Raw genomic sequence first — 14,175 nt, 5'->3', positions numbered from 1 at the left:
TCCCCTCACTGCTCCAGGAGCAGCATCTCCAGGGCTTCTGTTTCCTGTCTGCCCCACTGACCCCCGCATACAGCGCTGGCTGCTTCTCTCTTCCCGTTTCTGCGCCCTGTTTCGCTTTCTGTCCATTAGTTGCTGCTGTGCTGTTTGGAAACCACGTGTAAGCTGAAGATTTTTTTTTTTTCTGTATTTTTCTCCCTACCTTTTTTTTTTGTTTGTTTGTTTTTCCTAAAGCCAGAAAGTGAGCAAGGTCGTAGAACTTCCTTAGAAAAGTTCACTCGCAGTGTGGTAAGTTCAGCTGGTTTTGTTCCCCCACGTGCCTTTGGTTTTCTCAGTTCTTTTATGCTGTCCTTCCCTCTGGGGTGGGAGGGAGTCCAGTGCTTTCCCCCTCAACACATCCCTTTTCTTTTGCAAGTGTCTGCAGCTTCACTTCTAGGGATGGATTTGCAAAAGACCAAGCGGCTCCCTCTGCAGAAGGTGCACACCCGACCACCAGCCTTGAGCTTCTCATTTGAGTGCAGGGCTCCGAGGAGAAAGGACCCGCCTGCCGCCCTGGGGGCTGCGCGGTTTGTGCATCTTCTGCAGCAGCCCAGGGAGAAGGCCATCGAACTGTCTCACGAAATAAATTGGCTCGGAACCGTAGCTCATCTATAAAAACATTCCAAATTTCCCTCTGTGAACGCCAGCAGGCCCGCAGGAGCGGGCCGCGAGCTGCTGCTGCTGTGTAGGCGGCTTTCGCGTGCGCAGGAGGTGGCCGTGCTGCATGGGTTCTGGCGATGTGTTCTAGCTGGCGTGTGTTAGTGGCCTCTGCATGACTTACAGTCCTCGTCAGCCTCATGTGCATAGTGTGACAGGGAGAAGAAAGCAGGTGGCCCTGGGGAGGAGTGGGGAAAGCAGGTCCCTTTTCTGTCCCTGTACTCCCAAGGGCAAGGCCTTGAGAGAGTCAGGATGGGCTGCAAGTTCGCCGTTCCTGTAGGGAAGTGGCCATATTCCATGTACACTGAGTTTAGATGAGGTGGAGATTGGTGCAGTGGCACATAGGAGACCCCATGGTAACAGGTGAGAGTGCAGAATGAATAGTCTTCCCATGGTGCACAGCCGAAATTCGGTTCTATGGTCTATATAACAGCACAGACCCATCTCTCCTTTCCATGCCGTTCTCTGTAAGATTTGGGCATGGGGCTTGGTGCACAGAATTCAGTCCCACTCATTCACTTACCTGTCCTTCACTTACAAGCTGCTGAGTGCCTGGGCCCCAGCCTGCGCTGTTAATATCAAACCAGAGGGAACCAACGTGGCAGCCGGGAGCAGGGATCCCACAAATGGAAATGGCCACTCTTCTCTTCCCAAGGGTAGAGCCCTCTGATGCCCACTTGCCTTTTTCCCCCTCTGTTGAAGAGAGAAGTCCTTATAAAACCTGACTATTACGTGATTAGCATCTTTATTTCATCCTTTTAGCATAAAATCTAAGAATTCTGGGTTGAAAGCAACCTAGTTGTTTACCTAGATCAGTGGTCGGCAAACCGCGGCTCGCGAGCCACATGCGGCTCTTTGGCCCCTTGAGTATGGCTCTTCCACAAAATACCATGGCCTGAGCGAGTATTTTGAAGAAGTGGCATTAGAAGAAGTTTAAGTTTAAAAAATTTGGCTCTCAAAAGAAATTTCAATCGTTGTACTGTTGATATTTTGCCAACCACTGGACTAGGGCCACTATGATGTTTACATCTAGCAAATTCAAAATAATGTTTAAATTCAGCTAAAGTGCATCTAGTTTCATCTAGGTCAGTGGTCGGCAAACTCATTAGTCAACAGAGCCAAATATCAACAGTACAACGATTGAAATTTCTTTTGAGAGCCAAATTTTTTAAACTTAAACTTCTTCTAACGCCACTTCTTCAAAATAGACTTGCCCAGGCCGTGGTATTTTGTGGAAGAGCCACACTCAAGGGGCTAAAGAGCCGCATGTGGCTCGCGAGCCGCGGTTTGCCGACCACTGCCCTCGTCGATGACAAAATATGGGTGCTCATCTTTTCTCTTCTTTGGTCTCCCTCTCTATGGTCTTTCCTCCTGGAAAGTCAGAACTTACAGAATGTGAGGCCTGCTGGTCCCTTGTCTGAATTCATGGCTGGCTTGCCATGGCCATGTGTTTCCACACCCCAAGGCCCTAGCCAGTTTGGCTCAGTGGATAGAGTGTCGGTCTGCGGACCAAAGGGTCCCAGGTTGGATTCCGGTCAAGGACACGTACTTTGGTTGCAGTTTCCTCCCCGGCCTGGGCCCTGGTCAGGGCTCATGCAGAAGGCAACCAATCGATGTGTTTCCCTCACATCGATATTTCTCTTTGTCTTTCCCTCTCTCTTCCACTCTCCCTAAAAATCAATGGAAAAATATCCTCAGGTGAGGATTAACAGGAAAAAAAAGAAAGGTGCCACAGGCTGTCTAAGGCGAGACCTGATAGAGAGCGGTAGGAACCTATTCCACTCCATCTCTTTTGAGCCAGGATGAGTGGGCAGATAATACTTAGGGATTTTGTGGACTTGCCCTGAGTGTACTATAAGGCAACCTGGACTGTCAGTGGAGACTGGGAAGGCAGGACCCCCAAAGCCCCATGGGGGCCCTCCAGGTTGACCACAGGAGCCAAAGGTGTGAGAGAGGAAGACTGGTATTAAGACAGGACATCCAAAGATCTCCAGGCTGCTTTGCATGAGAAGTGGGTATCAGGAAAGGTGAGAATAATCTCGCTGAAGCTCTGGGAAGAGCATTTATCGATGTCCCTTCATTCCAGATGTTGGTTCAGTGGGCCTCCAAGGTCTGTTAACAAAGCATCTGGAGTGTGCACAGGTGAGATTTTACAGAGGTGTCTTCAGGGCCGGCTGAAAGAAAAGAATTCCCCAGCTCTTGAAATTTTTAGCATCTATATGATAAAAGGCCCAAACTTAAAAAAAAAAAAAAATCCTACATTTCCTGCTGTTCTTTTATGAAGACTTTAGTGGGTGGTGTGTTCTGGTGCTTTGGTTCCAGTGGTGGAAATGGAGATGGATTTGCTTGATCCATCCATGCTCCTTGTGCTTTTGGGATGACACCTCATCCCCATGAGAGGCGACTGAGTTTGAGGGAACAGCCCTTGGGCATAGAACAATGGCAACTCTCAGGGTATTTGAGGCTGGACCCCAAGAACTTGGTCTCAACAGCTCAGGGTTCTAATCAGCCAATATGCCTGTGCTTGATTTCTATAAAAGGAGGTCTACCTGAATATTTCATCTGCTACATACTGTGAACTATAAAACTCAATGAAAGGCTAGTTCAATAGCATTGTCATGGTTCTGGGAAAGATGTATGGAAAGACCATCCATGTCCTGGGGCTAATAATGGGAAAATGAAGGTGTGAAGCTGGGCAGCTTGTGGATCAAGGATGAGACCAGCTGCTATTTAGGACTAATTGGTAGCAAGAATTGATCTTGGTGGTTGGTTAGCTCAGTCAACAAGCTTCTTATCAAGACTAAAATCTGAATCCAACTTTCTCCCATGCAAATGTCCTTTCTTTTCTTGGAAAAGGAGGGACATTTGGAGAAAGCAAATTGTTCTTTCCAAGTCTCAGGTGTATCATGAACAGAGGGATTACCTGTTGAAAGTGCAGACGCCCCCTTTTACATGAGATCCTGGAGGGTTGCCTAATGCAGTTCATGGGTGCTGCTAGGGCCATGCTCCTTTGTGTGCAGAAGGGGCCTTGCAACCCCCAAAAGAGGCAGTTCTGTGTGAGCTTCTCCTTCCAATAGAAGTTTCCTTCTGAGTCATCCAGACCTTGAATATACAAAGCCAATGTCTAGGGATAGGCTGGGCCAAGCATTGTGTGGTTTTGGTGACTGGGACCACCAAGCCTGTGCAAAGCCCTGCTTACTTGACAGGGAAGGCCCAGGTTCAGAACCAAACATAACTGAACATTATGGCATGGTGCAAGTAGCCCATATTGCAGCTCTATCAGAAACAGAAACAGGACTCCCTCTCATGGGCCCAGCCCCACAGATGCACAGCTGGCCAAGCAAAGCCCAGGCTGGATTTCAGCTCCTATTGACCCTCAGCTGCCCTTGTGCCGTAAATGACTCACACCATGGCGGTCTTGGTCCAGGGAACCCCCATCTCAAGAAGACCCGTAACACATGGCAGCTTCTCAAAGGCAGCCCAAGACATGGCCTCCCGTCAAATGAATGGAGCCTGTCTCTCCCTGGCCCTGTCCGCAGGAAGCTTCCTTTCACAGTGGCTATAAAATATGAGAGCCATAGTAGGCCTACCACTGGGGTTACCTTAGCCTCACCAGCCATCTCCTTTCGGGTTATTTGGTGGGAAGTCCCAGGCATTACCGTCGTGGGGGAGAAGGAAGGTTCTCAAACTAAAGACCACTTCCTGCCACTCAGCACCAACCAGCCTGCCATTCCCTGCTGTCTTCCTGATTTTGCTGTTGACAGATATGAGGGTGACCAGAGCTGCAGGGCTCACCCTCCCCGTTCTCTCTTAGGCATGCTCATTACTTTGGGGTCTACCACAGAGTGGGGCGGGCCTCCCAGGAGCTGACTCTGACATAGAGGACAAAGGGGACGCATGGGAGGAGGCAAGAGGATGCAAAGGGCCGTTAGCCAAGACTCAACAGTAGTGATTAGATTGTCTCTTTGGGGGATGGTGGCCAAAGTCATCAGCCTGGGGAGGAGAAGCTAGAGAAAGTCCCCTGCTCCTTGGGTGCAGTTCCTCAGAGTGATGACACTTAAATTAGGAGAAGTGGCAGCTCCAAGTGACACTGGTATTAGCTTCCCTAGACACCTTGGCCTGGGAACTCAGTCAAATCCTCAGCTGCCCTCTTGAGCTCCAAAGATGGGACATGGGGCCACTGAGGAGGCCACAGAGGAGAATGGAGATGAGGACCAGGACCAGGACCAGGTCACCCCTTCCTAAGAGAACATCACAGAGGGAGCCTTGTCATGTGCCCAGTGGCATTTCTGCAACAGGCATTTCTGTCCTGCCTGCCAAGGAATGCAGCAGGAAAGTCAGATGGAGATCAGGAAGCTCTGGGAGCCAACTGTCACCCACCCTCCCCCTCCCCCTCCCCACCTGCCCTTTCCTCCCTCCCCAGCTAAAGCCAAGGAAAAGCTAATGAGAACTAAAAAGCCAGCAGTTCATCCCCTCTCCCACCCCTCCCAGGTAGCTCTGCAGGAAGAAACCCCTGCTCCAGGCCCAGATGCTGAGCTAGAAGTGGATGACCAAGGCCCCTGGCAGACGAGGCAGAGGGCAGATGCCCAGGGTGTTCAGCCAACCTGGCATCAGCAGCTCCCTCCCGGAGGAGATTGCTTTCCCCTCCCCCTCAGCCAGTCGTGGGGACAGCATGCACTCGGGTGGAATGAGTTTGCAAATCTAGACCCAGCAGATGCTCCAGAGGGCTTCGACCGCAGTTGAAAAATTACTTTCCAGCTTTCGCCAAGGGACAACTGACTAAAATTCTTTACACAGGGTTGGTTTTGATTGCAAACAGTCCTTGGGCCCCTTGGGAACCACTGGGTCACAGACTCAATGGCCAGCATCTCCCATATTAGAGACCCAAGATCCAGCGGTAGTGAAACCCCACCTGCCTACCGATGGAGGTGGACTTCCATAGCAGTATTTGGGAGGGATTGCATGAAAATCTTCCTCTTTGGGATAGCGAGGACTTCTCCTGGGACTCTGTGAAACTCCTCAGCAGCCCCCACGCAGAATGGTTCCTACCAGCTGTGTGGCCTCAGGCAAATCACTAGCCCTCTCTGAGCATGGTCTTCTCTGTACAATGGCTTGGACTAGATCATCTACATGGACTTTTCCAGCTGGTAGTGCCTTCAGGTCCATGCTTCTCTCCATCCTGAGATTTCTCTGATCTCCATCTGACTTTCCTGCTGTGCTAATCATTCTCTGAATGAGAGAGGAGCTGCCTTCCTGCCCCGAAAGTGGCTGCAGCCTTTGAGGCCTGAAAATAAGCCATGGAGAGAATTGAGTTGGGTGTGTATTTAAAATTTTTTGACAGGATTGGAGGATAAAGCACCAGAACCGAGTGCTGCAGGCTGCCTAAGCCACAGGCTCGCTCCGTGCATTGCCCAGGGGTCCCTCTCACACTGTGACCCCAGGAGGGCAACTGCCAGTTCTGCAGTCCCCTGCCTCCTGGGATGGACAACCAGCCTGGTGTGTCGGGGGGGGGGGGGGGGGCGGTCGAGGTCAGGTGGGCAGGGGAGTGGGCTCCAGTGTGGGTGCTGCCGCCTCACAGTGCATTGTGGGGCATAGAAAGGAGTGAAAGTGAGCATTTGAGGACCTCAGCGTCACTCTGCTGCTCACCTGCCACCACACTTTCCTGTTCCCTGGAGACCTCTGGGCCAGCTTGTCACTCACTGTCCTCTCTTAGAATTGGGCAAGATGAGGGCCGAGAGCCCGTGTAACCCTGCTCACAGTCAGTGGTAGGTTAAGTCTCCCTGGTCCCTACCCGCCCTCTCCATCTTGGCTCCAAGGAAAGCTGAAAAAGTATATTTAATATTATAATTTTGGTCCATCCAGTATGGCTCAGTGGTTGAGCGTCGGCCAACCAGGAGGTCAGGGCACATGCCCAGTGTGGGCCATGCAGGAGGCAGCCAATCAATGATTCTCATAGTTGATGTTTCTCTTTCTCTCTCCCTCTCCCTTCTTCTCTGAAATCAATGAAAAAATATATATTTTTTAAAATATATATATAATTTTGTAGCTAAAAAATGAAAATGTCTATTTTCTATAAACAAACTATTAAATGTAAGACAACTGAATCAGCTGGGCTGGTGGATACAGAGAAGACAAAACAATGAAGTGATTCAACGTGGTGGGGGATGGAGGCTTCTTCTGAAACTCTGGGGAGGAGTGAGATTTTTACTTATCAAAAAGGGTCAGAGATTGTCATTTGTGAGTAACTCAGCCCTGGGCCCTGCCACTTTTTTGGAACAAGGACCGACGACCCTCCTTCCCCCCACCAGCTGTTTCAGTTGATGCTTCAACATGTCAACCAAAAGCAGCAAAAACACCCTCCCTATGGAGTGCCACTTAGAGAAAAAACACAGCGTGACAGCCCCCACATGTGGGGACACGGGAAGAGCAAGGTTCTTCTGGCCCCTCCCTGCCTCTCCCCACCCAGGCCCCTCCTGCCTTCCCCTGACCCCGAGTGTGAGCAGTCAAGTGCAAACCCAAGTCCTCCGAGGCAGAAAGGCACAGCTGTGTGTTTACAGCCACTGATTCGGATCCAATCGCATCCCCTGCTCGTCTCCGCAAGGCAGGCTGGGGCACACTGTGTGTGCGTGCCAGGCGGGAATCTATTTCGGGAGGTGACCTGCAGCCCTTTGCCACCACAGAGCCTTCCTCCCATCCCCCTCTCAGGAAAGGCATCCTTCTAGAAGGAGCTTTCATCCTGTCCCTTGTCACTCATCCAGTCAGACTTCTGACAGCTCTGGGCTCCCATCTGTCCAGTGAGAAGACAGAGAGTGAAGGTGACTGCAGAGCCCTCAGCAGCATGGACAGCAGGACGTGAAGACCACTCGGGGGCAGGAGGGAGGAGGCCCCTCTGTCCTGTCAGGGGGGCAGTGGCACCACCTAGAGGACAGGAGAGCGAAACCGCCAGGTGTTAGGCCACGGAACAGCAGGAACCTAGGGAGGGGACGAAGCTGCCACAGTCAAGGTCAGGGAGAGGAACCCAACTGCGCCTGTGCCCGACTGGAGAGTGAGAGGTCAGAGAGCTTCAGGCAGGACTAAGGACTTGGAAGGCTGAGAAGTGAGATCTCCACCACATCCCCCCGAAATGAGCTCCTGGGGAAAACCACTTGGCAGTGTCCCCTTTTTTAAGTAGCAAATGAGTATCTTGGGTTGTAATGGAGTTTGGGGAGCATGGCATTCTGGAAGGAGGGCGGTTACAAATCCGTACACAGGAACGATCTGTAAAACGTTTCTATGAAGCAGAATGGCAAGTGGGACAATGAGTTTTCAGTCTAGTGAGGTTCCCCCAAGGCCAATGAGAGAAAGGCCCTTGGGTGTTTGTTCAGCGGTTGCAGGGTGGATGGGAGGTGGACAGGGTTGGGACTGTATTGCGGTGGCAGGGGCCAAATGGCAGCGGTTCCTCCATGACCCTGAGTCACGGTCAAATCACTTTGGCCTGAGCAATGGCACCACAGCCCCAAGCAGGGATGGGCTGGCCGGTGTGATATCTGGCAGGAACTCCCCACACCCTCCTATCAGCCTGGCTTACTATAGAAGGATGACTAACATAACAACATCCTCTCCTCCAGAAACTATTTGTGACCTGCTGTTAGTCCACTAAGGTTGAAAATAATGTCCATTTCTGTCCCTCTCCCCCTCTCCTCTACTCCTCCTGTGTTTGCCCATAATTAGTTAAAACAATATAAACACAGTGTCTCAATGGCTGGTAAGAGGGTAAATCCATCTATCCTATCTAATAAAGAAGGAATATGCTAATTGACCATCACACCATCACAAAGAAGGCTGCACCCACAGCTGAGGCCAAGTTCCCATAAGGAGTTTTAACAAGCAATCAGCAGGGACCTGAGGCTATGCCTTCCCCTGCCCCTGTGGGGCTTGACAGGGGACCTCAGGCCATGCCTCCCACCCTGGCATCAGGCTGGAGGACCTCAGACTGCATCCCCCGCCCCAGTGCCAGGCCAGGGGACCTGAGGCCATGCCCCCCGCCTAGCAGGGCTTGACAGGGGACCTCAAGGTGCGGTTTCTGTCCTGGTGCTTGGCTAGGGGACCTCAGACTGCTCCCCCCATCCCAGTGCCAGGCCAGGGGACCTCAGGCCACAACCCCCACCAGGTGGGGCTTGACTGGAGACTTCAGGCCACACCCCTCGCCCCAGCACCAGGCCAGGGGACCTGAGGCTGCACCCCCCTGCATGGCTGGGCTTGACAGGGGACTTCAGGCCACACCCCCCACCCTGGCACCAGGCCGGGGGACCTCAGGCCACACCACCCGCCCCAGCACCGGGCCAGGGGACCTGAGGCTACACCCCCCCCACACCTGGCGGAGCTTGACTGGGGACCTCAAGGCACGCCCCCCACTCCGGTCTTGGCTGGGGGACCTCAGGCCACGCCCCCCGTCCTGGCGCCGGGCCAGGGGACCTGAGGCTACATCCCCTGCCTGGCAGGGCTTGACAAGGGTCGGACTGACCAGGTCTGGATCTAGCCCAATTGGGGCAGGGCCGGCCGGGTCTGGGTCTCATGAGATTTTGAGGCACATGTGGGTGGGTGGGGACTTGACTCTGGGTCCCATGGTGAGCACCAGACTCTGACAGGAGGAAGGCTTTCATATACATTTTTACTAATTTTCTTTCATCTCTGACACTTCTATTATAGAGAAAGGGCAAATAGCAATATTAAATTATTTCCTCTAATTAATCCCCTTTTAATGTACACGAATTTCATGCACCGGGCCACTAGTCTATAATAATAAAAACGTAATATGCTAATTAGATTAGACGTCCTTCCGGACGACCTTCTGGATGAAGCCAGGGCTGCAAGGGCTGAGGCAAGCCACTGTGACTGTGAGGGCCAAGCCCCTTACATGAATTTCATGCATCAGGCCTCTAGTATATATATAAAAGCCTAATATGCGAATTGTCCTCACGGGAGTTCGACCAGGAGACTGATCGCTTGCTATGACATGGACTGACCACCAGGGGATGGCACAGAATGAAGGGAGGCCCCGGCCAGTGGCCAGAAGGCCCCGATTGGCCCCGATCGCCAGCCAGGCCTAGGGACCCTACCTGTGCACGAATTTTGTGCACCGGGCCTCTAGTAGATCTATATCAACCAGGAAGATAACTTCTGTTGCAGCTACAAGGGTCCAGCCACAGCCCTGTCCTATCCAATATCCTTTGTGATGACTTGGATGAAGAGACAAACATGCCAATCCTATTCAAAGACCCAATCCTGGAAGGTTTTGTTCATTTGGCAGATAATGAAATTATATTTGAAAAGTATCTCCCTCAAGTGGGATAATGGGTCAGAAACAACTAGACAAAATTTAACCAGAAAAAATTTATGTTAAAAAATAATTCACGACTAGAGGATGGCATTTGAATTTTTCACTGAAAGTCAAGTAAAAAAGGAAATTCTGGGGTTGTAGTTGACTGCATGCTTAATGTAAGCAAAAGCAGGATGCAGCCATTTTTTTAAAGAACAACTTTGGGCTGCAGTGACAAATGGGGCGTGGTCAGAAGACAGAAGCGATTCACTGCCTTCTGCTTGAGTCTAGGTTTTAAGCCCCCACATTTTATCAAGAACTTTAACAATCTAGAAAAGTTCAGAAGGAATAACTGGGGCTTCTGGAAGCCATGTCAGCTGAGAGTGAAGTGGAAAAGATGTTTAGCCCCTAAAGAGACTTGCTAACCACCGTGAGACATACCTATTTGTCTTCCAAAGTGAGTGGACATTTCTAGATTGTTCCAGACAAAGCTAGAACAAATGGGGAAAAGGTATGGGGAGGGCCACTCTACCGAAGCATAGTCTAACCGTAGCAACTTCCCAGCAGTGGAACATGTCACCTCAAGGAATAGTGAGCTCCCTGGACTCACTCAAGCTGAATGGCCAAGGGCACTGCAGAGTAGGTTCCACATTGGATTCCAGCATCTCTTCCATCTGGAATCCTCGGATGCATGGTCTGTTCAGGGGGCCGGGCTGCATTTTATTCTGTGGTTTGTGAATAAGCCGTGGAAGAGAAGAATGGATCCTAAGGAGGGAGTTTGCTGAGACTGGAGGAGAGGGACCCAGGAGTCAGGTTAGCCTCTGCCTTGAGGGTGCAAAAGCCAGATGGTGACACTCTGAGAGCAAGGGCAGCTCTCCGGAAGTGGGGTTGCTGCCCTCCACAGGTCATCCTCGCCTTCTGGAGGCTTTTGTTTGCAGGGTTGTTTGTTTTTCAAGGCATTTGCTGCCACTGCTGCAGCTGAGCCCTGGACAACAGGGCTCGCCCCTGGATGCCCCAGGGAGGTCAGTGAGCGGAGGGCACGGGCGCCCGCTGGCGCAGGGAGGCTGAGCGGCCGAGGGCAGTCAGGCGGAGCACAGCTGGGTGGGCATGCACGGAGGGCACCCTGGCTCTGCGTTGGAGAAAGCTTGGCCTGCCATTATTCCCACCCAGAAAAGGTATTTTGTTGAAAGCAGAACAGATGATAAAGCCAGTTGCACATTTCAGGTGAGCAAGTTGCCACCGAAAGCATCTCTGCCTGGCCAGGGGCAGAATGTGCCCCGAAGCCCCAGACCGAGGGCACGCTGCCTCCCGGGCCCTCCCCGGCCCTGCCTGGAGGCTCCTCCTCAGCCCAGCGCAGGGGAAGGAAGGGCTCTCTCCAGCCTCCTGAGGACCAGCCCCATTCAAAGACTCTCCCTGTCTCCGGGCTGCGCCAGGGCTGCTTTCAACTCATAGTGGGACTGAATCATTATGGTGATTATGGCTTATGGCTCTTTCCTCTCCTCATCTTTTGCTTTCAATGAGGCCTCTCGTTAAACGTGGCGATCCGGGTAAAGTAGTGAAGTTTTAATAGGACATTTTTTAAAGCTAAAGCAAACCCAGAATAGATTGTTACTATATCGTCTCCAATGCTCCTTTAAAACTCAGTGAGGCACGACCGGTGCCTCGACAGGAGAGGCAGGGGAGAGAGAAATGGGGAGCCAGGGGACACCCATACTTTCCCACAGGGCTGGAGACCTCCTTCTCCTCTGCCCCAAGAGCACGGTGCAGCTGATCCCCATCGAGCAAGGCTCGAGGCCCTGGCCTTGCCGCTTCGCAGGTGAAGTTGGGAAATGGAGATGGAGCAGCCAGTGAAAACCTCAGCCCACCCTTGTCACCTGCAGCAAACCTGCAGAAGCCCAGTGGGGACCTTCTGACACAGGCCGCGCCATGCCGGGCATGATTCTGAAGGTGGAGAGGCGTCTGCCGTTAGCTAGTGTCTGTGAGCCATCACCGTCCAGCAGTCATGCTGCGGGGAGGTTTCCTTGGTAATGACACGGCTGCAGAGCCCACCCTGTGCGAGCCCTCAATCCGAGCTTTCCTGCTGTTTCTAGACCTGCAGGGCGTTCTGAGAAGGGTCACCAGGAAGGGGTGCAGGTGGGGTGGTGGGGTGCTTCGCTCAGGTTGGGTGATGGGCCTCTCCCTCCTGCCAGGACACACGGCTGACGCACAGCGAGGTGCCTCTCGCCCTGGCAGGAGTGTGTTTAGAGAGGCTCCCATTGGCCCCTCGCGGCTGCCTGTCCTGAGCCGTCCAGTCTGTCCTGAACCTGTCAGTAGCCGGCCATGTGGGGTGACTGAGCACCACCAACCAGCCGGGGTTAATGTTGTCCAAAACCTGGCAGCGACATTCCCCTGAACAGCTTCTCACCCTGACTGCAGATGACCTGCTGGCTTTGCCCACGGGACACAGCATCCCTTCTGTGCCCACCAGAAGGTAGAGAAGTGGGCTAGTTTGAGACAGAGCCCCGGTTGCATCCTATCCCTCCACCTGATATGGGAGTAAGACCCCGGCGAGTCGCTCAGCTGCCCAGTGGGTATAAGGAAGCATACTGCACCGAGTGGCTGTTGGCATTAAATCAGGAGTGGCTTTCATTTCTTGGGGGCTCGTCGTGTTATATACTGTGGGCATTGGCATCATGCTGGGCTCAGCCTGAGAGGAACTTTGGTTCTACTCCGGCCCTACCACTCAGCTGGGTGATTGAGGCGGCTCAGTTTCCTCCTCTGTACAGAAGAGAGACGAAATGATTCGGTGGGAGAAATACATGAGGTGCTTAGCACAGTGTTTGTAGTGCGCGTGCTCAGACATAGTTCCTTATATTATTACTAGAGGCCCAGTGCATGAAATTCATGCACGCGAAGGGGTCCCTCATTCTGGCCTGCACCCTCTCGCAGTCCAGGAGCCCTTGGGGGATGCCGCGAAGGCAGGAGAGGCTCCCGCCACTGCCGCTGCACTCGTCAGCCGTGAGCCTGGTTCAGGGCTCCTGGCTGAATGGCGCTCCCCCTGTGGGAGCGCACTGACCACCAGGGGCAGCTCCTGCATTGAGCGTCTTCCCCCTGGTGGTCAGTGAGCGTCCTAGCGACCAGTTGTTCTGCCATTTGGTCAATTTGCATATTAGCCTTTTATTATATAGGATTTTCATTATTATGATCATCTGCAGCCCATGCTTAGCTCTTATGACCTCATTTAATTTCCAACAATATTCTGCAAGGTAGGTATCATTGTCTACTTTGTAGTTAAAGATGGGTAGTGGGTATCTCATCTATGACAATGCATGCCAAGCACATTTGTTTATTACAGTGACCAGCTCCATGAACCGCTCAATAAGTACGAGCTATTTTTGTGGGCTTATTTGTAACCTGACCCAGAGAGCCGCTTTCTCTGCTTTCCCCGGGAATGGAGGGACTGTGGTGCCCGGCAGGCCGACCTCAGCCCTGTGGCCGATTTCCTGGGTCCCCTAAGTACCGCCTGGGAGCTGTGTGGAGAGCCACTGGGAACGTCGCATACATTGTCAGGATCTGGCATGACCGCCCTACTGAGGTGCGGGACCCCAAGACACCTCCCGCTTTCAGACGCAGGTCAGGCATAGGTCTCCCCACGACAGGAGCATGAAATCCACCCTCCAGATGTAGCGCTGGGCACCCAGGAGCCTCCTTCCCAGAGACCATCTCCTCGCAGCTCGCTGCCCGCCTGGGGCCGCCCTGAGCCCGGCAGCCTCTCCAAGCCCGCGTGCTCCATCTGCCAGGTGGACAAAGGCTCCTATTTCTCACCCGCGTCCTACAAGGTGGGACCGTGGGAGGCATCAGGAGCAGGTGACGGGATGCTTTCAAATCCCAGTAAACCAGACCCTGGGGTGCGCTCCTCCTGCTCGTAGGATTGACAGAAACAGAAGCTGAGAGGCCATTTCCACGACACAAATGGCCCCTTCCTGGGGGAATTCGGGTTTTCTATATGTGCCTTAAGGGAAATGCTGTAAGTCCGCAGTGTTTGTCGAAGATTGGCATCGTAAGAGCTGATGTTAAGCTTGACAGCCAATCGAGCACCTTGCATGAGATGCTTATGTACGTGGCTGCGGTGCAAACGTGCGCTTGGAAATGTGACAGCTGCATACATGGTGCCTGTGCTGCCTGCCTCAGAGGCGCCTCCATGT

At 52.6% G+C, this 14,175-nt stretch overlaps 1 protein-coding gene across 12 annotated transcripts in view; it reads left to right on the top strand.

Annotated features, from left to right (window-relative positions):
• The window catches only part of RGS6 (regulator of G protein signaling 6), a 495,409-nt gene that overhangs the window by 468,405 nt on the left and 12,829 nt on the right, over window positions 1-14,175 (top strand). For 6 of the 12 annotated variants that reach the window (XM_080664876.1, XM_080664877.1, XM_080664879.1 and 3 more), the window contains exon 17: window positions 232-285. The exons of 4 other annotated variants lie outside the window; for them this stretch is intronic. In XM_080664876.1, coding sequence (XP_080521002.1) covers window positions 232-285 — 54 coding nt within the window. Of the gene's footprint in view, window positions 1-231; window positions 286-412; window positions 1,429-14,175 lie in introns of those variants that run through there. 2 more of the 12 variants (XM_080664880.1, XM_080664881.1) reach the window with 1 other exon arrangement.

This window comes from Plecotus auritus (assembly GCF_963455305.1).
Source record: "Plecotus auritus genome assembly, chromosome: 1".
Taxonomy (NCBI): domain Eukaryota; kingdom Metazoa; phylum Chordata; class Mammalia; order Chiroptera; family Vespertilionidae; genus Plecotus; species Plecotus auritus.
The sequence above is the reverse complement of the archived record's forward strand: the minus strand, read 5'-3'. Positions and strand labels throughout refer to the sequence as shown.